The following is a 27,943-nucleotide window of genomic DNA, read 5'->3' as shown; positions in this document are numbered from 1 at the left end:
CTAACTCCAAGAGAACAGATTCTCGGCTAGAAGATAGAATGAGAGATGTAGACAGTGGTGATAGTGCTAGTTCGTCTTCGTTTGAGTTTCATGTCAGTTTGGAAGAGGGTATTAGCCTTTCAGTTGATCTAAATTTCAATCCATCAGATTGGATTAATAGCATGAGGGATGAGGTCAATGTATGTGATAGCATGCGTCGAAGAAAACCCCCACATTCTGACCTTGGCGTTAATAATGCTACAGAATGTAAGAAACAGAAGACTTCAGGGCAAGACACAGATGGGCATGTAAGGAGAGAATCATCTGTAAGTCCGACAATGAAAGAAAATACTCAATTACCTTCTGATCATCATTCCAATGGTGAACGGTCTCTAGCGTTATCTGCTATAGAACCATGCAGCAGAATCAAAGAGGGCTTAGACACTTGCAAGGAGAAAAAAGGGATTAACTTGTCCATACCTGATTCTTTGGTACCTGGCCAGATTGTATCATCTTGTGTCGAATCGTATAGCAAAAGCTGTTGTGTGAATCCAGTTGACTTGGACTGTGTGATTCCTCCTGAGAAGAAGTTAACAAGTGATTCTATTACGGTTGCTGCAGAACAGAATCATCCACCTGGTGATCATCAAACTCCGGGGAATCCATCCATGGAAAGTTTTCACAAGGTCGGAAACTCAAGTACTATTATATGTCCACGGGGAGCTGGTTCTGAACTATCATCATCAGAAGCAGAGACTTATCATTCAAACCTGCCGTGTTCTCCTCGTAAGACCGTTAGATCCTCAACCATCTCTTCTCCAGAGTTTATAATCGATAGAGAGTCCACTAGTTATTCTGAGTCATTCAAGTTCCGGTGCAATGGAGGCAAGAACTGTCTGCCACCAAATACTGAGGAGCAGGTAGAACATCTCCTTGCTAATCTATTCGCTAAAAGCAATAAACACAATAGTTGCCTTATCCGATGCGTTTTGTTTCTTCCTTCGCAGGAAAAGAGTGAAGTTTTAAGTGAGCAGGCGCGGTCAGAGTGACTTGTTTGAAATGAAAGCATTTATTATATTGTATAATATTGTTCAAGTAATAGGAGAATGGCTATATACATGATGTAGAGATAGTCAAGAAATGGCCTTTCCTCTGACCAAGTGGTTTCTTCTGCTGCTTTTTTTTTTTTGAGGTATGCTTCTCTCTATAAACATATGAGTGATACAGCAAAAACTAATGAAGATATATGAAAAGTCATTTTTGGTTGTTGGCTTGCACTTAGGCCATCAAGTACATGGAGATTCCATTAGAAGCATTGGGTCGTTTATTACTGAAGGATTTTGCAGTGAGCCAGTGACCTAGAGAGAAGTCAGTTTTAGGTCAGTCAGTATGCAATTCTTTTTGGTTTCGTCTATTTTGTTTTCAAGGCTGTAAACGCAATTCTATGTTGTTATACACATCATTCATAGACCAATGTATGAAATTAGCTTTCAGAGCAATGTTGCATACACCGTGTTGTTGAATAGAAGCAAAGGGTCTGACTGTAAGGGAATGAAACATGTTGGAGTAACATCCTCGAAAACATATGATGGTGTTATCACTTATCACTTACCACATAGTTCTAAAGAGAGAAGCTCCTGTTTACACAACATATTGATACATTTGAGGTCCAACACCCTCCTATTCTTTACCGCTATCATAGGAAGAAGAAAAGCCCAAATGGCTAGAGAATTAGTAAGAAGGATCCAGTAGTAGTAATGGGCCTTGTGAGAGGGTCAAGTTGTCTTTAGTAAAGAATAAAGGTCTCTATCTCTCTGCTAAGTCTGTAACGGTCTGTGGGGTGGGGTAGGGATATGAGAGTAGTACTTATGTAGTAGGTGAGGGGCAGAGGGAACTTTGTCCAGTCTTTGGTAAACATTGTAAGGGGGAGGGGAGAGACTCCAAAAGAATTCTCTCGGTTTGTTACCGTTGTCTTATTCTAAATAAAAAGAGTGCTTTTTTTGTTTTGTTTTGTCTGTTCTAAAGAATCACATCCAAAACGTATCAAATTGGTATCAGAGCGAGATCTTTCTTGGGAATCATTTATCATGGCACCCACTAAGAAGGTAGAAGAGCTCGAGAAAGTGGTGGAGAACCTGCAAAGGGAAATCCAACAAGTCTCGGTGCTGGAGAACGACGTCAAGGAAATGAAGAAGCAGCTTAGTAAGCTTGACGCCCTGGAGAAACAGATGTCCAAGTTGGATGTCTTGGAGCGCCTAGAAAGGAGAATGATGGGGGAGGACCAGAAGCCCTGGTCACCGGAGCAGAAAACAGAGGAAGAAACCCAACTATCCGGTGTGGAGGTCAGCCTCGAAGAACCACCAAACCAGGTGGGGAACCGGAGTGTGACGCGAACCACCAAACCACCGCCGTCGAGAAGCGAGTCCCCGGAGAGACGAGATCCACTCAACCGAAACGTGGAGTTACCCTGGTTCAAAGGGGACGATGCCGAAGGGTGGACTGGTCGGGTGGAGCAATACTTCGAACTCAAGGAGTACACAGAGGAAGAAAAGTTGAGAGCAGTGAGGGTGTGTTTTACGGGTGAAGCTCTCACGTGGTACCGTTGGGAGAGAGACCGACATCCCTTTCTCAACTGGGAACAAATGAAGGAGAGAGTCCTGGAGAACTTTGCGGAGACACAAGACTTAACGGCGAGAGAAAGACTATTGTTACTCCGTCAAGATGAAACCACGGGGCAGTACTGCAAGGAGTTCATCGCCTTGGCTTCTAACGCACCGGAAGTGTCGGAGAGAGTCCTGGAGATGGCCTTCATGATAGGTTTGAAACCAAAAGTCAGAGCAGGGGTCAAAATGCTAGAACCTCGCAACTTGAAGAAGATGATGAGCCTTTCCAAGATGGTGGAGGCGTGGAATGGACAAGGGGACTCTCCGCCGTGCACGGGGTGGGAGAGGTCAGGCAGAACTTCAAACCGGGGAACAAAGGAAAAGATATTGTCCCGCGGTTCTTCTTACTCGGGGGGTGGGGCAAATGCGTCAATAACGAAGAACTTTGCCTCTTCTTCTCAGGAGAGCAAAACGACGACGCTGCGGACCAGTGGAGAAAAAAACACTAACCCTAATTTGAAATCCTCGGATTCGCGACGACCTCCGTTCAGACGACTGACAGATTCGGAGGCTAACGAACGACGAGCTAAAGGCCTGTGTTTCAGATGCGACGAGAAGTATCAGGTTGGCCATCGATGTCGGTTCAAGGGCCTACAAATCTTGGTGGCTACCGAAGACGACGACGGTGTGAGCGGGGAAGAAGTTGGAGAGGAAGCCACATATACCGTGGAGGTTCCGGAGTTCGCGGCTCTGTCAATCCAATCCGCCGCGGGAATCTCGTCCCCACGCACTATGAAACTTAAGGGTAGTGTGCAGGGAACAGAGGTCGTGGTTATGATAGATAGCGGAGCCACCCACAATTTCATATCCAAAGCAATGGCTCTAACGTTGGGAATAGTTCCGAGGGGAACCACGGGGTACAGAGTAAGGATGGGCAATGGTGTGATGGTGCGAGGAAGTGGGGTTTGTCAGTGTGTTAGGCTGCAGCTTCCGGACTATACTCTGATCACGAGTTTCTTACCGTTGGAGTTGGGAGAAGCTAATGTGATCCTAGGGATGCAATGGTTGCAAACTCTGGGCGACATGAATGTGAACTGGCTAGAGCAGCGAATGAGTTTCATGGTGGGACGAGACTGGGTGACCCTCAGGGGAGACCATAGCCTCAAGAACTCGTCCATATCCCTCAAGGCGATGTGGAAGACGATAAACCAGGATGGAGAAGGGATTTATGTGGAATGTACCAACCTACACTCAGCTGCAACTGAGGGTGAAGAGATGACTCCTGCGGTCTTCCAGTCATTGTTAGATGAATACACTCGAGTGTTTTCTGAGCCGCAAGGGCTTCCTCCCTCTCGCGGAAAAGAACATGCTATCACGCTCAAACCAGGGAGCGAGCCAGTTAGCGTGAGACCTTTTCGATATCCAAACGCACAGAAGGAAAAGATCGAGAGACAGATTGCCGTGATGCTAGCCGCAGGGATCATTCGGGAGAGTAGCAGTCCGTTCTCGAGTCCAGTGCTTTTGGTTAAGAAAAAAGACAGCAGTTGGAGGTTTTGCGTAGACTACCGCTCCCTCAACAAAGCTACGGTGCCTGACAGCTTTCCCATCCCCATGATTGACCAACTGCTTGATGAGCTACATGGTGCGAGAGTCTTCTCCAAGCTCGACCTACGTTCAGGGTACCATCAGATCTTGGTCAAGGCGGAGGACGTTCCAAAAACGGCCTTCAGATCACACAACGGTCATTACGAGTTCCTCGTGATGTCCTTTGGCCTGACTAACGCTCCGGCGACGTTCCAATCGCTTATGAACGAGGTGTTCCGCCCATATCTCCGCAAATTCGTGCTAGTCTTTTTTGACAATATTTTAATATACAGTCGTTCGGAGGGAGAACACCAGAACCACCTCAGAGTTGTGCTCAAGCTGCTTGAGCAACATCAGTTGTATGCGAATCAAAAGAAGTGTCAGTTTGGCACCTCCAGGATTGCCTACTTGGGTCACGTGATCTCGCCTGACGGAGTATCTGCTGATCCGAGTAAGATACAAGCAATGTTAGATTGGGAACCACCAACCAATATCAAGGCCTTGCGAGGATTCTTGGGACTAACCGGATATTACTGGAGGTTTGTACAAGGCTATGGGGAGATCGCAAAGGCTCTGACCAACCTGTTAAAGAAAGATCAGTTTAACTGGGAAGAGAAGAGTGACGAGGCTTTCAAGAAGCTCAGAACCGCGATGACTACGGTTCCAGTGCTAGCTTTACCTGATTTTTCAGAGATGTTCATCGTGGAGTCTGATGCTTCGGGGTTCGGACTAGGCGCTGTTTTAATGCAGAAGGATCGACCAGTAGCATACTACAGTCAGGCTTTATCAGATAGACAGCGGCTCAAGTCCATCTACGAACGGGAACTCATGGCCATCGTGCTATCCATACAGAAGTGGCGCCACTATCTCTTGGGTAGAAGGTTCATTGTGAGAACAGACCAAAAAAGCCTGAAGTTCCTGTTGGAACAGAGAGAGATAAATCTGGAATACCAAAGGTGGCTCACCAAGTTACTTGGATTCGACTTCGACATCTAATATAAACCAGGTATGGAGAACAAAGCCGCAGACGCTCTCTCTCGCAAAGAAGTGGTCCCATCTCTATTTGCTCTCTCAGTTCCTGCGGCAATACAATTGGAGGAGATATGCGCGGAGGTTGACAAGGATCAGGTACTGAGCAAGATTATCCGGGATCTGCGTGAGAATGAGCAGACCCATCCTGAGTTCTCGCTGGTCAACGGGAGGTTACTAAGACAAGGGAAGCTGGTGATTCCGAGTGCTTCAGCACTGACAGGGTTGATCATGCGTGAGTTTCACGACGGGAAATTGGGTGGTCACGGAGGAGTATTAAAAACTCAAAAGCGGATCAGTGATCTCTTCTACTGGGACGGTATGATGACGGATATCCGCAGGCATGTGGCCGCATGTGGCCGCATGTGGCCGCATGTGGAGTATGCCAGCGATACAAGTACTTCACCTTGGCACCCGGGGGTCTGCTCCAACCCTTGCCCATACCAGAAAAGGTTTGGGAGGATATCTCCATGGACTTTGTGGAAGGTCTCCCCAAATCCGGAGGTAACAACGCGGTTCTGGTGGTGGTCGACCGTCTATCTAAGTATGCTCACTTTCTGATCATCAAGCATCCGTTCACCGCCACAGACGTTGCCAATTTATTCATTCAGGAGATCGTGAGGTTACATGGGTTCCCGCGAACTATCGTTTCAGATAGAGACAAGGTGTTTACGAGTCAATTCTGGAAGGAACTCTTCCGCTTGGCAGGAACTAATCTTTGTTTCAGTACCGCGTATCACCCACAGTCAGACGGCCAGACCGAAGTCACCAACCGAAGCATGGAGACTTACCTTCTTTGCTTTGCGGGGGAACAGCCTCGAACATGGTCAAGGTTCCTCCCTTGGGCAGAGCTCTGCTACAACTCCTCTTACCACTCCGCCATTAAGATGTCCCCATTCCAGGCAGTGTATGGCCGTGAACCTCCCTCCTTGGTGAAATACGAGAATGGATCCACGTCTAACGCTGAGTTGGAATCACAGCTCCGGGAGAGGGATGCGGTACTAGGGTTGATCAGGGAGCATCTCCACAAGGCCCAGCAGCGGATGAAGGAAAGAGCAGATATGCATCGCAGGGAGGTCGAGTTCGAGGTAGGAGAGTCCGTGTATCTCAAAATGCGCCCTTTCCGCCGCCGTTCCTTAGCAAGAAGAGCTAATGAAAAGCTCTCGGCCAGGTTCTATGGACCGTACACCATCGAGGCACGAGTAGGGAAGGTGGCATACCGGTTGAAACTTCCCGCAGAAGCAAAGGTGCACCCCACTTTTCATGTCTCTCAGCTAAAACGCGCCATTGGGGATCAGATTGTGGCAGTTGCGATTCCCGAACAGCTAACAGAGGATGGCGTGCTAGAAGCAGAGCCGGAAGCAGTACTGGATAAACGCAAGAATCAGGTGACAGGACAAGCGGAAGTGTTGATCAAGTGGAAGGGATTGCCTGAGTTCGAGTGTTCTTGGGAGTGGGTCAGCACCATGAAGGGACAGTTTCCAAGTTTCAACCTTGAGGACAAGGTGAATTTCAAAGGCGGGGGTAATGATACATTTGAGGTCCAACACCCTCCTATTCTTTACCGCTATCATAAGAAGAAGAAAAGCCCAAGTGGCTAGAGAATTAGTAAGAAGGATCCAGTAGTAGTAATGGGCCTTGTGAGAGGGTCAAGTTGTCTTTAGTAAGGAATAAAGGTCTCTATCTCTCTGCTAAGTCTGTAACGGTCTGTGGGANTATTCATTCAGGAGATCGTGAGGTTACATGGGTTCCCGCGAACTATCGTTTCAGATAGAGACAAGGTGTTTACGAGTCAATTCTGGAAGGAACTCTTCCGCTTGGCAGGAACTAATCTTTGTTTCAGTACCGCGTATCACCCACAGTCAGACGGCCAGACCGAAGTCACCAACCGAAGCATGGAGACTTACCTTCTTTGCTTTGCGGGGGAACAGCCTCGAACATGGTCAAGGTTCCTCCCTTGGGCAGAGCTCTGCTACAACTCCTCTTACCACTCCNTTTGGTAAACATTGTAAGGGGGAGGGGAGAGACTCCAAAAGAATTCTCTTGGTTTGTTACCGTTGTCTTATTTTAAATAAAAAGAGTGCTTTCTTTGTTTTGTTTTGTCTGTTCTAAAGAATCACATCCAAAACGTATCACATATGAAGAATATCATCTCTGTTTATACTTCACAATGTTGATTGTTGATAAATGAGCAAAAAAAAATTAGTGTAAGAATCTAAGGCTTTGTGTGTCTCAGGTCTGCAAACTAGTAGGTAAATATGGACCCGTGTCGTTAGCATGTGAGTAGCACGTGACAGGACAGTTCTTATTCTTAGAATCTGAACCATTTAGTTAGTTGAGTGAGTGTGTATGATTTTAGAATCAGTAAAGGCCTCTCTCAACTTGAGGCCCTCAAGTCAACAACTTCAGAATTTTTCAACATTTCAGTAGGAAGAACATATGAATTGAGTCAACTCAAGATTTTCAATTTTGGTCTCTTGTATGTGTTTGAAATCTTGAGTCTAAAGAGGACAAAACATTTCTTTTGAGGGGCACAAGGAGATGAAGAGGAAGAAGACAAAAGAGGATGTTTGTGTCTCGCGTCTCGAGAAACAGAGTTGAACTTTAAACAAATAAATAAGTGCATGAAACCTCACAAACAATTTACTAATTTGTTGTATATTTTTAAGATTAAAGATTGTTCTACTGTTTTGGTTTGCTCAAAACCAAACACCGACGGCAACGGCGCAAGTTAAAAAACACCCCATTAAGAAAAAAGGAAGCTTTGAAGGAATAGTAAATGTCTCCTTAGATTCTTGTGTTAACTCCAATGTGCATAGAGATGAAAACTTGACATGAAACTTTTTGGGTTAGATTGCACAAATTTGGGAAGATTGGGGAAAATTTAGAATTAAAAAAAAATGTAAAAACGAGAAAGCAAGAAGAAAAAATTTGGTAACATTAACTCTTGATATTAAATGGCGTCACCTACATTTGCCATTATTCAGAAGCAGCAAGTTTTGGTCGCATTTAATGCAATCTCAGTACTACATGACTCCTCTCTGTGATAAGCAGCTCCAATGTCTCTCTCTTCTTCTTCTCTCTTCTCTGGGGTTTCTCAAGATTTTCATGAGCTACTGCTTAATGTATAACTCTAGCTCCCACTTTCACCACTCAATTCCTCTTTTTACACTTCTTTAGTCGGCAGAACAAACCAAAACAAAATTGGAAATTTTTGGAGAAGCTTAGCTTTTAAAGAAATGGGTCTTTAAGGATGTTATGATGTTTTTACTTTGCGGTCTGAGATCTTGAAAGGGGTAAGTTTTATTTTGTTTTCCGCTGCAGAAGAACAGAGAGCCAAGAGAGGTCCTTCTTTGACATGGTTGTCTGAATTTTCCTACTCTGTTTCCTAAATCTTCGGAGTCTGTCTTGCTGCTGGTTCCTTTGTTTCTTCCACACTAATTCAGCTCTCATTGCTAGAAATTTCTTTTCTTTCATATGTTGCATGCCCTTGATTGCAGTTTCGTCCTCAAGATCACAGTTTTGTGAACTTTTTGGTGACTCGTTTGCCACACTCTTTAGTCAATCTATGGAATGTCTCAGAAAGTGAACGCAGTAGCTAAGAAGCGTTTGGGTTGACTTTGAAAGGTAGCTAAGAATGAGAATGTTCGGAAGGAGATCAAGGGAGTGGACTCTCCTTGTAAAGTTTGTGGTTTTCACTAGTATATGGAAGCTTGCTTCAGCTCTTGGTTCAATGTCTTCAATTGCAATTTCCTACGGAGAAGGTGGTTCTGTATTATGTGGTCTGAAATCTGATGGGTCTCATCTTGTGGTTTGCTACGGATCAAACTCAGCGATCCTCTATGGGACTCCTGCTCATTTCCAGTTCATCGGTTTAACGGGTGGAGATGGGTTTATGTGTGGGCTTCTGATGCAATCTTATCAGCCTTACTGTTGGGGAAACAGTGCGTTTATTCAAATGGGAGTTCCTCAACCAATGATCAAAGGAGCTGAATACTTAGAAGTTAGTGCTGGTGATTACCATCTCTGTGGTTTGAGGAAGCCTATAATGGGAAGAAGACAGAGCAGCAACGTTTCTTCTTCTTCGCTTGTTGATTGTTGGGGATACAATATGACTAAAAACTTTGTCTTTGATAAACAGTTACATTCTCTTTCCGCTGGAGCCGAGTTTAACTGTGGGCTGTCGTCTAAAGATAAGTCTGTTTTCTGTTGGGGAGACGAGAATAGTAGCCAAGTAATCAGTTTAATCCCAAAGGAAACAAAGTTTCAGAAAATTGCAGCTGGTGGATACCATGTCTGTGGCATTCTTGACGGGTTGAATTCGAGAGTGCTCTGTTGGGGAAAGAGCTTTGAGTTCGAAGAGGAGATCTCAGGGACGTCCACGGGGGAACAGATTCTTAATTTACCACCAAAAGAGCCACTCTTGGCAGTGGTTGGTGGAAAGTTTTATGCTTGTGGAATCAAACGTTATGATCATAGTGCGGTTTGCTGGGGGTTTTTCGTTAATCGGAGTACACCTGCACCTAAAGGTATAGGCTTTTATGATCTTGCAGCAGGGAATTACTTCACTTGTGGAGTTCTCTCAGGGAGTTCTATGTCACCTGTTTGTTGGGGTCTTGGTTTCCCTGCTTCTATCCCTTTAGCTGTCTCACGGGGACTCTGTGTAAACACTCCTTGCCCACCAGGAACTCATGAACTCAGTAACCAAGACAACTCGCCTTGCAAAGTGCCTGGCTCTCATATTTGCGTGCCATGTAGTCCGAACTGCCCTCCTGAGATGTATCAGAAAAGCGAATGCACGGAGAGATCTGATCAGGTTTGTGTTTATAACTGCTCGAGTTGCGCCTCATCTGAATGCTCTTCAAACTGTTCTTCTGCGTCTACTAGTGGGGGCAAGGCAAGAGGAAAATTCTGGTCACTACAGCTACCTATTGCAACTGCAGAGATTGGCTTTGCTCTGTTTTTGGTAGCAGTTGTCTCGGTAACAGCGGCTTTATACATTCGTTACAGATTGAGGCATTGTAGGTGCTCAGAGAATGATACAAGGTCTTCTAAAGATTCAGCCTTTACGAAAGATAATGGCAAAATCCGTCCTGATCTTGATGAGCTGCAAAAGCGCAGAAGGGCTCGAGTTTTCACTTATGAGGAACTTGAAAAGGCTGCCGATGGATTCAAAGAGGAGTCAATAGTGGGGAAAGGGAGTTTCTCATGTGTGTACAAAGGTGTACTGAGAGATGGAACCACTGTTGCGTTGAAGAAAGCGATAATGTCATCAGACAAACAGAAGAATTCAAATGAGTTTCGCACGGAGCTCGATCTGTTATCAAGACTCAACCATGCTCATCTTCTCAGCCTTCTCGGATACTGCGAAGAAGGTGGAGAAAGGCTTCTGGTTTATGAGTTTATGGCACACGGCTCACTGCACAACCATCTTCATGGAAAGAACAAGGCCTTGAAAGAACAACTAGATTGGGTCAAACGAGTAACGATTGCTGTCCAAGCTGCTAGAGGAATCGAATACTTGCATGGTTACGCCTGCCCTCCAGTGATTCACCGGGATATTAAATCATCAAACATTCTTATAGATGAAGAACACAATGCTCGAGTAGCTGATTTTGGTCTCTCCTTACTTGGTCCTGTTGATAGTGGCTCTCCTTTGGCAGAACTACCAGCAGGAACTCTCGGTTACCTTGATCCCGAGTACTATCGACTGCACTATCTCACAACCAAATCCGATGTCTACAGCTTTGGAGTCCTGCTTCTAGAGATCCTAAGCGGAAGAAAAGCCATAGACATGCACTACGAAGAAGGGAACATAGTAGAGTGGGCGGTTCCTTTGATCAAAGCAGGAGATATAAACGCACTCTTGGACCCGGTCTTGAAACATCCATCTGAAATTGAAGCTTTGAAAAGAATCGTGAGCGTGGCTTGCAAATGCGTGAGGATGAGAGGGAAAGATAGACCGTCGATGGATAAAGTGACAACAGCGTTAGAACGAGCGCTTGCACAGCTAATGGGGAACCCGAGCAGCGAGCAGCCAATATTACCAACTGAAGTAGTGCTCGGGAGCAGTAGAATGCACAAGAAGTCATGGAGGATCGGTTCAAAAAGGTCTGGTTCCGAGAACACGGAATTTAGAGGCGGATCATGGATAACTTTCCCAAGTGTGACATCATCGCAGAGGAGAAAATCATCGGCGTCTGAAGAAGATGTAGTGGAGGAGGAGGATGAAGGGAGGAAACAACAAGAAGTGTTGAGGAGTCTTGAGGAAGAGATAGGGCCAGCTTCTCCTGGACAGAGCTTATTCTTGCATCATAATTTCTGAAAAGAACAAAGAAAAAAGTGTTTTCTCAAGTTTTTAGTAACAATGACATATATATATATAAGATATTTTACTCTGATGTATAATGTGTTCCTTAAGGCAGGAATGTAACAAAGAGGCAGAGAGACTCCTCTCTTCAAGGAAGAATGTATGAAAATTTTCTTAACTAATTATTACCAATTTCTTTTGTATTTGTGATCTTCCCTGGAGACGTCCTGGACTGAACAAAGTTAGCAATCAAATACAACAAGTCATTAAAAGGAAAGGAAAAAAACTAAAAAGTGCCCACACGCAGGATCGAACTACGGACCTTCAGTTTACAAGACTGACGCTCTACCACTGAGCTATACGGGCTCTTTGCTTCACGCATTTCGATAAGAAATTATCAATCTTTCACTTGCGAGTTGCGAGTTGCGAGTTGCGAGTTGTGAGTTGTGAGAATGTCTTCATTATTAAGAGCAAAATATCCAAAAAGACCTCAAGAACAGAGGGAGACAAACAAAAGCTGAAACCGGCTATACAATTCGAGCAACGGAGATAGCAGAAAAAACACAAAAGCTACGATTATGAAATTTTTACTTCTGAAACTTCCCTCATCTATGCTTTTGAAAGACATTATGCTTTTTTTTTTTTTTTAGTTGAAGGACATTATGCCATTTATTCTTGCCAACAATTAAATAATTACATGTAAAAAAGATAGTTTAATTGAGAGGTTCAACTAGGGTAGGCAGATGAATGTAAATAAACGATACCAATGTATATATATATATATGCACATAAGAATATAAGATTGTAATTTTACAAAAAAAACAGAAGGATTGTAAGTGATAAAAACTTGTGACTACAAAGTGGCGTTTTCTTTACTCTCTTTAGCTCCAAACAGAGGGGTTTCTAAATTGGACAGCCATTGCACTCAGCAGAAATCTGACAAGTTGTTCCCTTTCCACCACTTTCTCCCTCTTCAATTCAAGGTGCCGAACCTACAAACCACAAATCTCCGGGTCATTTTTCACGGATCTCTTTAATAGTTAAATGTTGTATTTATTACCTTTACAAACTCTATTTGACTTTCAGCCACTCCCGACTCTGTGATGATCACCAGACATTTGATTTCATGTTCGTTTGCATATTCATACTGCTCTGTAAGACTTGGATCAGGTGTTGGAACAAACTCAGCCTATCAATACATACACGGGCATGTTATTAGATGTAACACAAATTGATTAATATCCAAACAAATCTATGAACAAAACATATTCAAGCTTTCACCTTAATACTTTTTTCCCATAGTTCCGCAACTAGCTCCATGCGTTGGGACAGTAAACCGCCACCTCCTCTTGAACAAACAAGTACACTGGTGCTGACTTCATTTCTGCAAGCTCAATACATATCAGCAAAGGTGTTTCCGTTTTAGACCACGAAACGGATTCAGAAGGAACAACGAACCGAATAGGCCTTAGATCCATAGGAAGATGCTGAAATATTGTCTCCAGTGCAAGACTAACGCCAACAGCGCCAGGGAGATTCATTTTCTGGATCCAGTGACAGACAAAAACACAAAACCTTGTTTTACCATTTCACATTGACACCAGTAGATAAGAGGATAAAGATCAATTTCTCTTCTCGGTTTACAGTGCATACACTGAGACCAAACCAAGCATCTTTTAAGTGAATAAAGAGGCGAAAGCCTTCAAATTTCTTCTTAACATTAGTAATCATAATAAATGCTAGATATCTTAACTTCTCAGATATGAAACTATGTGGAAAGAACTTACATATTCACGATCACACACTTCCTGCACCAAAAAATCATAACGACCACCAACAGCAAGTAAAACGCCATCATTAGATGTCCCAGAGCTATTTTCTTTGGTTAAGAAAACCTAGCAAACATTTGTATGGAGTTCACAGATATTAAACATACAATCACCATAGCAAATTATATTGTAAAAAAGGATGATATCAACCTGCATGGTCCAACAGTCTACTGATAAACAGGGTTTCACCATTCAAGAGCTAATTGTATGAGAATAAATTTCTAACTTTTTAGTTCCTCTTTTATGAAGAACTCTAATCAGAATCAACAACAAGCTAACATCAACTAATCATCTATAAAGAACAATCTCTTCGCTTGTTACCCGAATAAGCATACCGATCACTATAAGCAACACATTCAGCTATTAAACATCCAAAAACCTAACAAAGACCCAAAGAATCCCCACGTTCAATTGTACCTGAAAAAACAAATTCCGGTGATAACTTTCAGTAGGTGGCATCAGAACATCAATATGAACATGCTCTTCTATCCTCCAGACTCTCAGGTAGGTTAACAGGTTTGACAACTCATCTAGTGCTTTACGTGTAGGTCTATCTGCAGCAAAATGAAACCAATAACAATCTGGTTCAAAAGTTTAGGGAAAGAGAAGGTTAGATCGTACCAGCACGTAGCGCCCCTCTTAAACGAGGAAGTGCTTGATCTGCAGCTCCACAAAACCTTGAAGCAACAGTCTGCAGTCTATTGACAACAGCTTCAGGTAACTTCAACTCCTGTTAAGCAGGAGATTCCGAGTAAGACATAGAAGACTATACTATAAATATGTGACTCCCAACCACGCATAGGTTATTGTGTAGCCTCAAACCTGCAGAAGTTGACGTCTTATGAAAACCCATTTTAGCTTCCGCTCAGATGACTGAGGACGCAAGGATCCCATCATGGAAAGAAGCTTCAATTGGAAAAAAGGAAAAATATTTTGGTCAAGATACAGATAAAAACCAATTGATACAATGACCCATATCCTTGAACTTACAATAATCATACCTCTGCAACCTTTCGTCTGTGCTCTGCCTTAATTCCTGCCCAGGACCAAATCGCATCCAGCAAATCTCCATGATTCAAATGAATGTCACAAGATCCGCGATGAAATATGTGGGTTGTGATGTCCACTATCACCTGCAAAGTTGGTGGATTAAAACGGTGCAGGAGATGCAAACTCTCTGTAGCAAAATGCATAAGGGAGGAGAATAAGCAAATAACTATTCATTTTTCACGTTAGTTTCCCAGAGAACCATCATAACACTCACTACATTTCCTCCGAAAGTTGGCAGTGTGACTTATAAACCATATAATGATCATTAACTCAATATATAAAAATAGAAGATTCATTTCATTTATATCTTGAATAAAATGATAAAGGAATTCGATAAGGCCGAGCATCTTTTGGTTGGTACCTTAAGGACTTCAGCCTCCGTCAGGGACGGTGTGCCTCCAACAATGTCAAAGTCCGCCTATTGGCAATCAAAACATCTATGAGCACATCCTCTTTTTGACAGAGAAAATAAATGGTAGAATGGACAGCCAGCATTTATCTTACACTATATTGGCCAGTATTTATCTTAGCAGAGTGTGTGAGCACAATACCTGAAGACATGGATTTGGTGGAGAATGGCCAATTGCTCTCCTGTAAACATGAGATATTTCATATCGCTTGAATGAGGATTTCTGCAATGCAAAATTCAAGAGTGCCAAATTAGCTAAATAAAGCACTATGACTATGACTTGTTCAAAAATCCAAATCATTCATTTCAAACTATATTTAAATGATGTAACAGTACGCTATAAGTGTAATTAGCATAACATAGTTTCTAAAAGATAATAGTATTCTTAATTCAAATATCCTTGATCTGTTCCTTCAAAATTAGACCTAACTACCAACTACTCTAAACTCACTAGAGAAAATCTCAAACAGAAAGTCGTACCAATTATAAGAGCACTTTTCTGTTTAACATACAAGAAACAGAAGAACGATAAACATAAGAAAACGGCACCTGATTTACGTTAATCCAGTGCACAAAAGGCAGTCGTAGCTCATAGCATAGTTCAAGCATATCTCCTCCATTGGTCAAAAGTTTTACAGTTTTCCTTTAGAGGAAAGATAAAAGTTAGATCAAAATCTAGTTTGAATGACAGATAATGAATAGCACCAAGCAAACACGTATACCTGCTAAACTGGGGACAATCACCAAGTAAACGCATTGGGATGACCTCCAGATGCTTCGCACAATGCTGCCTAAAGACTTCCTTTGTGATTTCAACAACATAATCACGAAGCTCTGTGTCCATCTCTGTGTATTGAACATAACTATCATCTGCACACAGTCTCGATCTACTAGACTGATGGAATTTCGTCTCTAATACTTCTTCATCAAATATCACATTTACTACTCTATCATAAACACTTGAATCTTCAGAAGTTTGCATTATTCTTAATATATCTGAAATTCAAAAAAAAAGAAAAGAAAAGGGGTTACTTGATGCCAGGTGAAAGAGACAGAAAAAAGAGGACATGATTTTGAGTAAGAATCAACATGTCATCAAAATAAAAGTGAACATATCTACTACTAACAACAACTCGAGTAATTTGTATGCTTTATGAGCGAGTGACCTAAACAGACAGACATCCGAATTAATAGCAATTGTAGACAGCCAATTTACGAATGACTCAAATAGAGAGCTGAAATGAACTTACTATCTAGTAACTCAGATTCCATTCTGGGAGGAAATGCATGCTGAAGAAGTTCTGTCGCAGAGGGGCGATCAGATGGACTTGGAGACATTAAACGCCGCAGTAGAGAAGCCTGTTCGGGAAATTCATTTACCCATTTGAGAGGTAGTTCCCCTTTCAGCTTCAGATTAGTTAAAGTAATGTGTCTCTCCATGGCGGTTCCAAAAGGGTGCCAAAGTTCGAAGAACACAACCCCTAAGCTATACATGTCGGCCTACAATTTAAAAACATCATTTAGAAACACAGACATAAGAAGAAATTAAAAAAACCTTAGGACCAGAAGAAAAAGTAAATACAAACATTTTCTGGATAAGACTCAGCCAAGGCACCAACAGCTACTAACCTTTTCATCAATCTTAGGCCAACCTTGCTCAATTTCAGGTGCTGTGTAAAAGTAAGTACCGGCTTGACCAGTACTATCAACCCCACTTCCAGCCACATCCATAGAGACACCCCCATCTTGATCCAACTGTTCCAGCTTCAGGAACTTTGCTGACAAGGTAAGAAAATGCATGTATTATCGTTCTTTTTTCCATTCCAAAGTCGAATAATCACAGTATAATGAGATGACTAGGTTGATTCTTTTATTCAAAGACTTGAACAACAAAGTAAACTTTTGAAGGATAAAACGCAAAAAATCCAGCATGACAAGGAACCTACCTTCGTTACATTATTAGAGAGCTTTAAGTCTAACACAGAGAAGCATGTGGACAACAGACATACCAAGAAATTAAGCAAAGAATAGCATTAGGTAGGGAAGCATACCAAGACCAAAATCCCCAATTTTGATATCATTTCGGGCGTCAAAGAAAATGTTGTTCGGTGTAAAATCACGGTGAATTATTCCTTGTCCATGGATATGAGCTAAGCCTTCTACAATTTGGCGACTTAAATGCCACGCAAAATCTTTGTCGAAGTGATTATATGATTCAAAAACCTGGCGGAGAGTCCTTGAACATTATATGAACAGAAAAAGTAAGAAGAGAAAACAAGAAAGCAACCAAAGCTAGACTAGGAAAAAAACTAAAACGTTATACAGACGAGATGAAATGCACTGATCCACAATTTTTTTATAGAAACATCTGACATTTTAGATCATTCTACTTTGCATATATATTTCTTCGACCACTAACATATGTAAATACGTAAGCGTAAGAAAGTGAGGAACTTAGATATAACTTATAGCTCACAATGTCAAAAATCCATATATTTAAGCAAAATCAATGATTTATCTAAGTTTCAACAGCTCAGGATATGGGTGGGGTGAAATTATAAGAGTTTAGGTTGGGCTTATAAAGTCTTTACCTTGGACAATATTCCATTTGAATATATAGATAAGTTGACTCAAGTTTATTGTCCTGCTCAGGAATTTCGGTTGACACTGCACCCGAGTAACTGAACATTGAACTCCCTGCAGTTTTTGATCCCCAATTTGCGCCAGCATAAGGATCAGCAACTCCTGTTTCGAACCAGGCCTAGTTTAATGAAAAATTAATATTGTTAACAAATAGAACATAGGCAAAAAGAACAGCACTAAGCAGCGGAAATTCTATGACAACAAGATCTACACGTGGTGGTATCCAATATCAAGGTATCTCACTGAATCTAGTCATTACTCAGTACAAAATTCAGATGAGCAAAAAAGACCTTTACCTGATAGTACCGTACAACATGCTGATGCTGCAAACGAGAAAGTGTTGCTACTTCTCTGTATACCTCATAATGAGCACATGTAGAAACAATTTTAGCATCATACTCTAAACCAATAGATACCAAGTATAATTTGAACAGTCTTCTCACTTACCGCTGTATCCGATTGTTGACAGGTATCTCTTTGTCCTTCAGTCGAATTTTCTTCATTGCATATTGTCTTCCATCCAGTTTATTTTTGCACAAGACAACGCGGCCGAACCCACCTTGGCCTGCCAACAAAGAGTTTCAGCAAAGAGAAGAAAAACTACTTACTCTAAACAAAACGGCAGAACATGTTAAGAAAGTGGACAATTTTCTGGAGAAGTTGAGACGCATCTAAATAACTAATGAGTAACATCTTGCAAACCCTTGCATTGTGCAAAGACACTGCTGAATTTGATCAAATTCACACAGGGGATGAACGTCATATCGTTCATATATATATCAACCTTTAAAACTAGAAAGAGAAAGAAAAGCATAATAGAGAATATACCAAGGGGTTTCAACTCTTCAAAATCATTGAGATACCGTGAGCTGGGGAGTGAGGCCTTTGGCTCGCCAGAATCAGAAGGTGGCTCCCAAAACTGAGGAACTCTTGTTGAGGCCTTAAAAGATAACATTTAATCAGATGCATTACTTGAAACTCAAATAAAGAATTTATAACAATGAAGTGGCCAAGGGATACGCACCATGTTTTGATTGAATACATGTTCAAAGGCTCTATTAAAGTCTGGAGATGATTTGGAAGCTAAATCCAACACTTCTTCAGACAATATCTGAAATGATTAAAAAAAATACTACTATTTAACAGGGTTTTCGGGGAAAAATGAAGAAGCTTCCCTTAATAATTAGAAAAAAATATTGAAATTTTCATATTATCCAAAAGACTTACACCAAGCTGATGCAGTTCATCAGTTATATGAGGCAATGCATCAGCCAAAGGTCCTCTGGAAGTGCAAGCTACTCGAAGTAAATGGACCATCAACAGATCTTTCTTGCTAATTTGGGGCACTTGATCTTGAGCTAAGGAATCAGAGGACCATGACCCCAGCGACTCATTTTCAGAGTTACTGCTGTCATCTTCAGTTGTATCACCTTCAGCTGTATCATCTTCAAGATTTGATTCCTGCTAAGTGAAACAAGCATTGCAAACAACAACAACATTAAGCAAGCAAAAGTAGACGCTACTTGACAGGAGGTATATGACTCTTCTTTCTTAATTCTTGCTTTGTTAATCACGATACGCCAGTTATCTTGAACTGTATTTATGATGACTAAACCAAAAGCAAACGTGCAGAGCTCCTCGTTCACATAAATTCTAATTATATTCTATCTGGAGAGTGTCTCATATGTACAGGACCAGTAATTGATTTGCTGTGCTCATTCATCAGTCACCATACACAGAATTATGCAGAGGCCCAATATCTTAAAAAGGAAAAAGAGGGATTGAGATAAATCAGATAGACCTCCCCTCACCTTCTTCTGATTTTGGAAAATTCCAGATTCCTCATCGTCACTAGATTTACTTGACTCAGAAGAAGAGATGCTTGTATCATCAACATTATCCTCTTGAACAGTATTTAGTTTGGCAATGGGAGCAGGCAGTGCAACTTCTTCTTTAGCATGGTCTTCAAATCGCTTCAGATTCTTGTCCGGCTTCTCATGCAAAATTCTTGAAGCGTCTAGTGGGTGGGATTGTACTGAAGATACTATTCCCCTATTCTCATCTGGAGTCAGACTCCAATTTCTAGCATCTTCCAAGCCACTAAATAGGTCTATAAAACCATAAACAAAAGGTCCACCAGAACACGATTTTGCTTTATTTGAAAGCATAGGTTGCTCAATGAACTGAGCGCTTCGGTGTGCAGTCAAGGATGGAACCTTCAGAGAGAAAAAAATAACACTGTATTTACAGGAAGAACAACCAATGCAGACATATACGAGAAGCAATAAATTTTCTTTTGACCAGCAGTTAAGGATACTGTGGATAGATTGAATACAATACCATGGCATAAACAGTCATTTGGGTGAATATACTTACCGGTTCCTCATTATGACTTTCTGGAAGTATTTCTGATAAAAACTCTTGAGCAGCCTCCACCAAGTTAAATATCATAACCCGACCTTCACGAGCATTGGAATTTGCCTGCATAATATATAATTCTTTGAGTACCTTGTGTCAGTCAGCAGAGAGCATTTCTGATTATATCAATAAAGAAATTATTTCCAACACATACCTGATCCTCGAGAAGAGATAAAAGCTTCTCAGCATCAACTGTTGTCAACCCTTGTTCAGGAGTAATCTGCAGCTTCGGGGATTTGTAAGGATATCCTGGTAAGCATCTAGAAGGCAAAAATTAGTTAGAAGGTGGATAAAAACAGAAAAGATCGGCATATTTTACCGTGTCATATTGATTCAGAAAGAAGATACTCACCTCACTAAAAGCATAGCAGATATGTCAATGTCCTCATATCCCATATCTTTCGAGTAAGGCCTGCTCGAATTACAAGAGCTCGGTGGATAAGACGCATTTCTTCATGCATAAATTAAAAAAAAAAACATCACAGCAGCTAATCGGTAAGAAGAAAACCTGAGTTTAATAACTATTTGAGAAGGCGATCCCGAACCTGAAACAACTTTGCAGTCCTCTTGAAATATTGCAGTGCTGAAAACAAACAACAACGATCCTTCTTAAAATTCATATAGACTATAGAGGCTCACTCTTGTAGTCAAAGAATAGGTATTTGTTTGTCAGCTCCTTAGTGTCACAATTTCCAATCATAGCACATATCTACAGTTCATGGCAACTTCTATCAAAAATCAAAACTTAAAACACACAAATCTCCAACAAAACCCTAAATCTCACATTTCCCAGGATAACTCGTATCACAAAAACCGATAAAGTTAACAAAACATACAGAGCAGTGATCTCCTCAGAGAGAAGTTCATTATCTTCATCATCATTAGATCCATGGTCTTTGAGCTGACCCCTTCTTCCGCTACCTCCGCGTTTCTTCTTTTTCTTCGAACTGCTGCGACCCATTTATTTCCTCAGGCCCAAAACACGCCCTAACTCAATCAAAACACCTTCTCCTCCGATCGTCGGAATCCAGAATCAGTAATACCAAAACCAAAAACTCCTTTAAAAAAAAAATCCTCTTCTTCGCCTCTCTCTCTCTCTCTCTCAAAACTCCCGCCAAGCAATCTCGATCTACGAATTTCGAAAAAAAAAAATGGAATTGCGGCGGTGACTGGCGGCACTAACAAAAAAGGGTTGTTTATATATTTCAATAACCAAAACAAGCCGTCGACTGCGCTCTTCAAAGATGGCGCCATCAGAGTTCTTTCTATGTTGATCCTTCCTGTCCAGCACAAACCCTCCGAAACGGCATCGTTTCTAATCATACGATAATAAGTGCCCATGAACCTAAAACCCATTAAAGGCCCAATAAATGTAGATGTTACAAAATGGTGACGTGGAAAATAACAGATTTATGACCATTATTGACTGCTTTTTTATTCTATACATTGAATTTTCTTTCTCTTTTTTAATATCAAATAATAAACTAAAAAATGTATTTACAATACTATAAGACTTTCATTCAATAACGATAACGAGAGAAATGACGTAGACATCAAAATCTATTACCAACAAAAAAACAATATACATAGTATACATTATTAATATTCTTAAAAAATTAGTGAAAATAAATGAATTACTTAGTTTTTATTTTTTTGTAAATTAAAATGGAAAATTAAAGTAAAGAGAGAAAAAAAAAAAAAAGAGAATCAAACCTGACCCAAAAGTGACCAATCAGAATCGACCCCGCTTGGTACTTCCTGATCTTCCACACCTTATCTCTCTCTCTTCTTCTTTAAACCTCTCCAACTTCGCTCTCTCTCTATCTTCTCTCTGACGTGACTTCTCTCTCTTCCTCCCTTCATCAATGGCGACCACAAACTCTCTCCACCACTCTTCTTACACACACCACCGCCACAATCTCCCTTCCCAATCTCATTTCGTACCCACTTCTCTCTCCCTCAAACAACCCACTTCCGCCGCAACATTCTCACTTATCTGCTCTGCTTCTTCCTCCTCCTCCTCCTCCTCCGTAGCCGTCTCCGCCGTCTCCACCACAAACGCCTCCGCTACGACCGCCGAAACCGCGACCATATTCGACGTTTTGGAGAACCACCTCGTCGATCAAAACTTCCGACAAGCCGACGAGGAGACTCGTAGATTACTCATTCAGATAGCAGGAGAAGCAGCCGTGAAACGCGGCTACGTTTTCTTCTCCGAGGTGAAATCAATCTCTACCGAAGATCTCAAAGCTATCGACGATCTATGGTTGAAACACAGCGACGGGAGATTCGGATACAGCGTGCAACGCAAAATCTGGTTGAAAGTGAAGAAAGATTTCACAAGATTCTTCGTTAAAGTTGAGTGGATGAAGCTTCTTGATACAGAGGTTGTTCAATACGGTTACAGAGCGTTTCCTGACGAATTCAAGTGGGAGCTTAACGATGAAACACCTTTAGGACACTTACCGCTCACTAACGCCTTGAGAGGTACGCAGCTTCTCAAATGCGTTTTAAGCCATCCCGCTTTTGCGACTGCTGATGATGATAACAGTGGAGAGACTGAACAAGAGCTTAACAGAGGTGTCGCCGTGGCTAAGGAACAACAGACTGAGACAGCACCAGGAGGAGGAGACAAAAGAGTGTTTAAAACAAACTACACCTTCTAATTAATGTCTTTCTCCTTTTATTTTTATTTTATTGATTTGCTGATATTGTCAAAGTATAAACGAATCTCTGTAATCATATATCATCAATTGAAATTGGGTTTCTCTTCTCTGGCGGTTTCATTGTGATTATGTATGTAAGAACAAAGTCAGACCATTATTAGTTAACACCAAAAACGAAAACAAGTCTGTGTCTTGGTTGATCAAATCTGAAACAACTTTGAATCCCCAGCTGTTCATAAAGGCCTTTTTTCGTGTTTTTGTCCTCTTTGCTGATTTGGTGAAGAGAGAGAGAGAGAGAGAGAGAGACTGTGGATGAATACAAAGTAGGCATTTTGGCTCTGTTCAAGAAAGCTGCACCTCATATAGTGTGTGACAAATATCTAAAGAATACGTTGCTGCTTCTGTAGCCTTGTAGTTAATTCTCAATGTAGGCCACACACACGTTACACTTGATGTGGACAGATGCTTTTTTCTCTCAATCTGTGGTATTCGATGAATAAACGTTTTAGTCAATTTGCGTGTGTATCTATCAAGAATATGGTTTCTTTCACCATGAGAAAATTACATGATCAGGGTTTCAAATAGCATTCTAAAACCGCTACAAGAGGCGGAAAAAAAATTATGGTATAATTCTTGGCACTAACTAGTTTCTAGGCACATGGGCAGAGTCGTCGGGTGTGTTGGTGTGAACCGTCACAGGAAAGCATTGATTCTGTCCGGGTATACAAACACGCGCCTGGATACTGCAAACCACATTACATATGGAATCACTCAGTTTATGATCAAGATTCAAAAGTTGAGTCAGGAGAAGCCAATGTAAATGAAATGAAATATTTCACTGAGGATTCAGGCACTTAAAGCGCGCATAAGAGAGAATAAAAGATGAAATACCAAATCTCTGGGTGCATCTTCGACAACTTCAGCAGGTTGGTCAGCACCGGCACTTGCTAAACAAGATCCTTTGCAGGTCATGTATCTTTTCATACTAGGCAAAACAAAGAAGAAGGGAAAGAACCATATGAATACCAAATTGCAATATATAACTCTCTGAAACATGACTTGATGGTTTGGTTTAAGAGATTGACTCTGGTAAAAGAGTTGCTTAAAAAAGAAACTTACACGTCACATTGGTTTAGAAGTGAGAGTTTATTCATCACACACAATTGTCCACGTGACTTGCAAACTGCATCGCATGAATCCCCTTGACTGTGAAACCAATCCAATAAAGAGTCAACGGATATGGTCTCCACAAAAGCGTATACAATTCAAACGGGTAAGAAGGTGAAGGGTGTTTTTTTACCTTCCCACGATAACATCAATGCCAAGAAGTCTTGTTTCAACTTGTGTGAGATTAGCACCTGTTTTCAGTTATGTTATTTGATGAATGTCATAGAGTAGTTGAAAGAAAAAGTAGGATATCGAAGCTCACCTGAAGCATTTGATGACAGAGAAAAACAATGGTGAAACTCGCTGTGGTAAGCATTTTCATGAACCTGGAAGTTTCAGGAATAAAATAAATTACATGACGTCTCACTCTTTATTGCTCTATAGGTCATTATACTATCATGAACATTCTATCAGTCTCAAATAGAACTTCTCTTCAACACTAAATTCCCAACTTCATCACATAATCTCAACAAGAAAAATCCCTTTTAACAGAAACAAAAACAGTCAATAGCTTACCACACTCTCAGAATTATGTCGGCATCTCCCAGAACAAAAATCAAACACAGTCTTGTAAGTCCCTGCCAATGAAGAAATAGACGTTAAACTGAAATTTTCATATAGGCAAAGTCAACGAAAATGATCATCTTGCAAATGCAAATACATTTAAGCTGCCGTAAAATGAAAATTTTACCTGCTGTAGCTGGCTTTGCAACTTTTACTTTAACCACCTGCTCAAGAATCGTCTGCAGAAGATATACTCAATGCGAGTTAAAACAACAAAAGATGAAGCAAGAACAGAGAGAGAGACAACAAAACCAAAAGTTCCATAGAAATAGAAATATACCCGAGACGGATTCAAGCAGCAAGAAACGCAATATTCATAAGATTTGCAGCATTGTGAAAGGAGGTTGCATCCACTTCAAGCCAAAACCCACAAAACAAAGAAGTCTGATTAAGAACACACTAAGTATTAAAAAAACGATAAGTCCTGTTTATGATTCATATAAATTGACTCACTGACAAGAAAATCTTTCTCCTTTCCATGGACAACAACGGGTTCGAGATTCCAAAGACAGAGCATCACACACATTGCCTGCAAGTTCCAACAACAACCATTCATCGTAACAAAACAAAAACAAAAACTTTTTCACCACCAAATCTATGTTGAAAGAGACTAAATGTAGTAAAAGATAGATCTTTGAAGAGTGAATTGGGTAGGAATTGGCTCACCTTCATCATCGGAGATCAAGTATCTTCCTTGGACAGTTGTTCTGCAACTCCGCTGTTCTAAAAATCCAATATCCTTCCTGCAAATCCAATCGAAATCTAAAGGAAATTAATCAAAGAGAGAACAAAAGCTTTTACCAAAAAAAAAAGAAGTAATCACCTAATTGCAGAAACTCTCAGCGGAAATAAGAAACCCATGAGATGTAGAAGAGCGAGGAACAGACTAAACCCAGATGTGGACATTCTTGTCGGAGACAAAGAACGAATCTTTCGACCAAATTACGCTTCCTACTTCGACAACTTAACTTCCCCAACAGCCTTCGATTCGATGTATTGAATTTGCAATTTTTGGTTCAGTTCAGATCAAATTAATTGTTGTCTTTTAAATTGGGAATCCACGAGACAAAACCCGGTTTTGGTTTTGTTCCGGTTAACGAAAAAGCAATGCGTTGTTGAGTCTTATTCAATCGTTGGTTCAGCAAAATCATTGTTGACTATCAAAAAAAGAAGTGAAAAAGAGAATTCAAGATTGTTTTGATATATGAAGACATGTTCATATGATTCATAAAGAAGCAGTACATACGAAAAATTAAAAATCAAATTTTGTTCCAAGTGTGATTTTGGGTCGTCAGTCACATAGCTGCCACTGTAATCTTGCTCTTCCTCCATGCCCAATAGTTAGCTCTTATAGGATCTACACGACTAAGAATGGTACACACCAAATTTGCCAAGTTAGTATCTGGTTCATCATTAGCTAGAGCTCTCACTGAGTCTCTATGCTCGTTGGTTGGTCTTAATCCGTCGCAAAGAAGATCCAAAAGGGTGCTAAGAGCGAATCCGTGGAAGCAATCCGTGCGGGAGAGAACATTCATACAGACTGAGGAAACACTTGGATCACTAATCCAGGTTTCTTTGTCGTCTTTGTAAAGACCTTTCAGGTATCTCCATGAGCTCTCGTTTGCGGGATTGGCTAAAATGGCTTTGATTGTGTAGCTTACTTCAGATTCCCTCATAGCTTCTAAGCCTCCCAACAAAGGAGATTGAGTAATGACGTAGTACCTCTGCCAGGTTAAGGGGAACGAAGTTATTTAAAAGAGTGACTGAATCTATAGATTTGGGGAAACAGAATCTAGTGTATGATGATGTATCAACAATCATATTACCTGATTCCATGCGGAATTGTTAAAGACGTCAGCTTCAAGGAGCTTGTGACAGTAATCAAGCTCATCTTCCCATCCTCCTAATGCACGTAATGCCCACTGCAGATTGTTTCCAAAACATCAAGCAAAAAGATATGTATAACACCAACAAGTGAATGCTTTAACAAGGTAATTGAGATCACAAACCTGCCTATGTGACCAAGCATGATAATGTTTGGCATCAAGTGATAGTACTCGCCGAGTACAGTCAAGTTCTCTCCCTGCAACCTCAGGACCCAGTTTCTCAGCAACCCATCGCCGATGATGCCTAAAGAAAAGGAAATATTAGCGCAGAACCATGGATCATCATCACACTCAAAAGCAAACAACCAAGGGTCAACTTTTCTTAAGCAGCAGATATGTGCCATTATGACCTTTCACAATGTGTAAAAAAGAAGGAACTTTGATCTAAAATATACAGAACATCCACGATAGAGCATAATACAAAACAGACCCCAAACTTTAATGACTCGCCCCAAAAACAACAACTTCTTTATAAAAAGAGAACCTTCTCCAGTCTATGAAAACGTAGGCTGCTATCTCATAAAGCAAACATATACAGTTCTTGGTTCGAAATTGTTCCTCATCAGTCAACTACTTCACAATGTGTAAAAAAGCATGGACCATCACACTCAAAAAGCACACAACCAAGGGTCAACTTTTCTTAAGCAGCAGTCACTATGACCTTCACAATGTGTAAAAAAGAAGGAACTTTGATCTAAAATATACAGAACACCCACGATAGAGCATAATTAAGAAAATGGCTGACTCGGCAAATACAAAACAGATTCCAAACTTTGATAACTCCCCCCCAAAAACTATAAAAGAGAACCTTCTCTAGTCTATGAAAATGTAGGCTGCTATCTCATCATAAAGCAAACATATACAGTTCTTGGTTCGAAATAGTTCCTCATCAGTCAACTACTTCACGGAATAAAAAGACAAACGAAGGATAAAAAAAAGGTAGGAACTTTACCACAATTGGTAGTTCTTAGAGTTATCCTCAGCAATGCGTTCGATGAACTCGAGTTCTTGATACAAGTCGTGATTAAGCGCCTCAAGTACTAGGCGCCTAAAATGCCACACCTTACAAAGGGAAAAAATATCGTTAGTGGAGAACAAGAACATGACTAATTAAAGACTTAGATCCATCAAATTTATTAAACCATAAGAGTTCAATTCAGTTACTACTAATGCTCCAATCAAATTTCCAACTTGAGATTAGGGCTCAGAAGCACCCAACAAAGCATAGAAGAAACTTAAAAGAGAATTGATTACTGTGTAGTTGCCGGAGTTTAAGCGGAGCGTTTCTTCAGTGAGTCGAAGTGCGCGAGGAGATCGCTCGTCGGAGAAGTAGATCGCACGGAAGTAATCCATAGTCTCGCGGAACTTATCGTTATAGGCGATCAGCACCACCGGATTCGGACCATCGTCTTGAGTCAACGGGACCACATCTGACCACTCCGGCCGCTGGCTCAGTGGCACGGTCTCGTCGAAATCCATCTTACCCCCGGTCTCGTTCCAAAGTCCGAAACCCGAAAGAATTAATTTTATAAGTCGTCGAAACCGTGTAAGTAATTTTTGTGAAGAATTTAAATGGGCCGCTTAGCCCAAACCACATGATAAAACCCTATTTAGAAATCGCTAGACGCTAGTTATAGCGAGAAAATCGAAGATTTAACGGGGATTAATTGGAGACTAGTTTTAGGGTTATTTTATTAAATTAACAGTAAAATAAAAATATATTATACTAAATATATGTATAATTCTGTTTATGTTAAAAGGAAAATCTTATTATATAAACTTTGTTCTCAAAGTTAGTAACTCACA

The 27,943-nt window shown here is 41.1% G+C and overlaps 7 protein-coding genes and 1 non-coding gene across 12 annotated transcripts in view; 4 read left to right on the top strand and 4 right to left on the bottom strand.

The window, feature by feature from the left end:
• The window catches only part of LOC104789784, a 7,701-nt gene extending 7,664 nt beyond the window's left edge, over positions 1-37 (top strand). Inside the window, exon 6 of the mRNA XM_019245437.1 lies at positions 12-37. Coding sequence (XP_019100982.1) covers positions 12-37 — 26 coding nt within the window. The remainder of the gene's footprint in view (positions 1-11) is intronic.
• LOC104788186 lies at positions 7-1,908 on the top strand. 2 transcript variants are annotated; one of them, XM_010513901.2, is made up of 4 exons: positions 7-899; positions 987-1,171; positions 1,262-1,358; positions 1,467-1,908. In XM_010513901.2, the coding sequence occupies exons 1-2, from the start codon at positions 39-41 to the stop codon at positions 1,026-1,028; spliced, it is 903 nt and encodes a 300-aa protein (XP_010512203.1). In that variant the 5' UTR covers positions 7-38; the 3' UTR covers positions 1,029-1,171; positions 1,262-1,358; positions 1,467-1,908. The 2 variants fall into 2 exon arrangements, with proteins under 2 accessions (XP_010512203.1, XP_010512202.1); XM_010513900.1 differs by having other exon boundaries at positions 1,262-1,478.
• On the top strand, positions 8,144-11,701 carry LOC104788185 (serine/threonine-protein kinase-like protein ACR4). Its single transcript, XM_010513899.2, has one exon. The coding sequence runs from the start codon at positions 8,833-8,835 to the stop codon at positions 11,518-11,520; it is 2,688 nt and encodes an 895-aa protein (XP_010512201.1). The 5' UTR covers positions 8,144-8,832; the 3' UTR covers positions 11,521-11,701.
• On the bottom strand, positions 11,800-11,871 carry TRNAT-UGU. Its single transcript has one exon. It is a non-coding gene; the product is annotated as a tRNA-Thr (tRNA).
• On the bottom strand, positions 12,241-21,132 carry LOC104788183 (eIF-2-alpha kinase GCN2-like). 3 transcript variants are annotated; one of them, XM_010513896.2, is made up of 28 exons: positions 20,691-21,129; positions 20,363-20,437; positions 20,207-20,266; positions 20,009-20,114; positions 19,813-19,917; positions 19,248-19,652; positions 18,664-18,900; positions 18,461-18,547; positions 18,265-18,376; positions 17,884-18,001; positions 17,733-17,787; positions 17,385-17,554; positions 16,845-17,029; positions 16,423-16,571; positions 16,044-16,293; positions 15,516-15,789; positions 15,343-15,436; positions 14,936-15,016; positions 14,746-14,802; positions 14,336-14,467; positions 14,157-14,240; positions 13,956-14,064; positions 13,752-13,888; positions 13,293-13,400; positions 12,964-13,049; positions 12,787-12,889; positions 12,566-12,694; positions 12,241-12,497 (listed from the first exon to the last, which is right to left on the bottom strand). In XM_010513896.2, exons 1-28 carry the CDS (start codon positions 20,813-20,815, stop codon positions 12,387-12,389), a joined length of 3,744 nt encoding a protein of 1,247 aa, XP_010512198.1. In that variant the 5' UTR covers positions 20,816-21,129; the 3' UTR covers positions 12,241-12,386. The 3 variants fall into 3 exon arrangements, with proteins under 3 accessions (XP_010512198.1, XP_010512199.1, XP_010512200.1); XM_010513897.2 differs by having other exon boundaries at positions 12,242-12,497; positions 18,664-18,897; XM_010513898.2 differs by lacking the exons at positions 12,241-12,497; positions 12,566-12,694; positions 12,787-12,889; positions 12,964-13,049; positions 13,293-13,400 and having other exon boundaries at positions 13,775-13,884; positions 20,691-21,132.
• On the top strand, positions 21,651-22,626 carry LOC104788182 (tetrapyrrole-binding protein, chloroplastic). Its single transcript, XM_010513895.2, has one exon. It carries the CDS (start codon positions 21,720-21,722, stop codon positions 22,518-22,520), a length of 801 nt encoding a protein of 266 aa, XP_010512197.1. The 5' UTR covers positions 21,651-21,719; the 3' UTR covers positions 22,521-22,626.
• On the bottom strand, positions 22,716-25,252 carry LOC104788181. 2 transcript variants are annotated; one of them, XM_010513894.2, is made up of 12 exons: positions 25,075-25,252; positions 24,918-24,994; positions 24,705-24,780; positions 24,532-24,604; positions 24,379-24,430; positions 24,204-24,265; positions 23,950-24,013; positions 23,821-23,878; positions 23,640-23,726; positions 23,412-23,505; positions 23,165-23,263; positions 22,716-23,000 (listed from the first exon to the last, which is right to left on the bottom strand). In XM_010513894.2, the coding sequence occupies exons 1-11, from the start codon at positions 25,155-25,157 to the stop codon at positions 23,171-23,173; spliced, it is 819 nt and encodes a 272-aa protein (XP_010512196.1). In that variant the 5' UTR covers positions 25,158-25,252; the 3' UTR covers positions 22,716-23,000; positions 23,165-23,170. The 2 variants fall into 2 exon arrangements, with proteins under 2 accessions (XP_010512196.1, XP_010512195.1); XM_010513893.2 differs by lacking the exon at positions 22,716-23,000 and having other exon boundaries at positions 23,048-23,263.
• On the bottom strand, positions 25,421-27,656 carry LOC104788180 (protein farnesyltransferase/geranylgeranyltransferase type-1 subunit alpha-like). The gene is made up of 5 exons (XM_010513892.2): positions 27,392-27,656; positions 27,090-27,199; positions 26,261-26,381; positions 26,078-26,173; positions 25,421-25,975 (listed from the first exon to the last, which is right to left on the bottom strand). Exons 1-5 carry the CDS (start codon positions 27,614-27,616, stop codon positions 25,547-25,549), a joined length of 981 nt encoding a protein of 326 aa, XP_010512194.1. The 5' UTR covers positions 27,617-27,656; the 3' UTR covers positions 25,421-25,546.

The sequence above is a fragment of the Camelina sativa genome, chromosome 5 (genome assembly GCF_000633955.1).
Source record: "Camelina sativa cultivar DH55 chromosome 5, Cs, whole genome shotgun sequence".
Classification (NCBI taxonomy): domain Eukaryota; kingdom Viridiplantae; phylum Streptophyta; class Magnoliopsida; order Brassicales; family Brassicaceae; genus Camelina; species Camelina sativa.
This window is presented reverse-complemented; position numbering and strand designations above follow the sequence as displayed.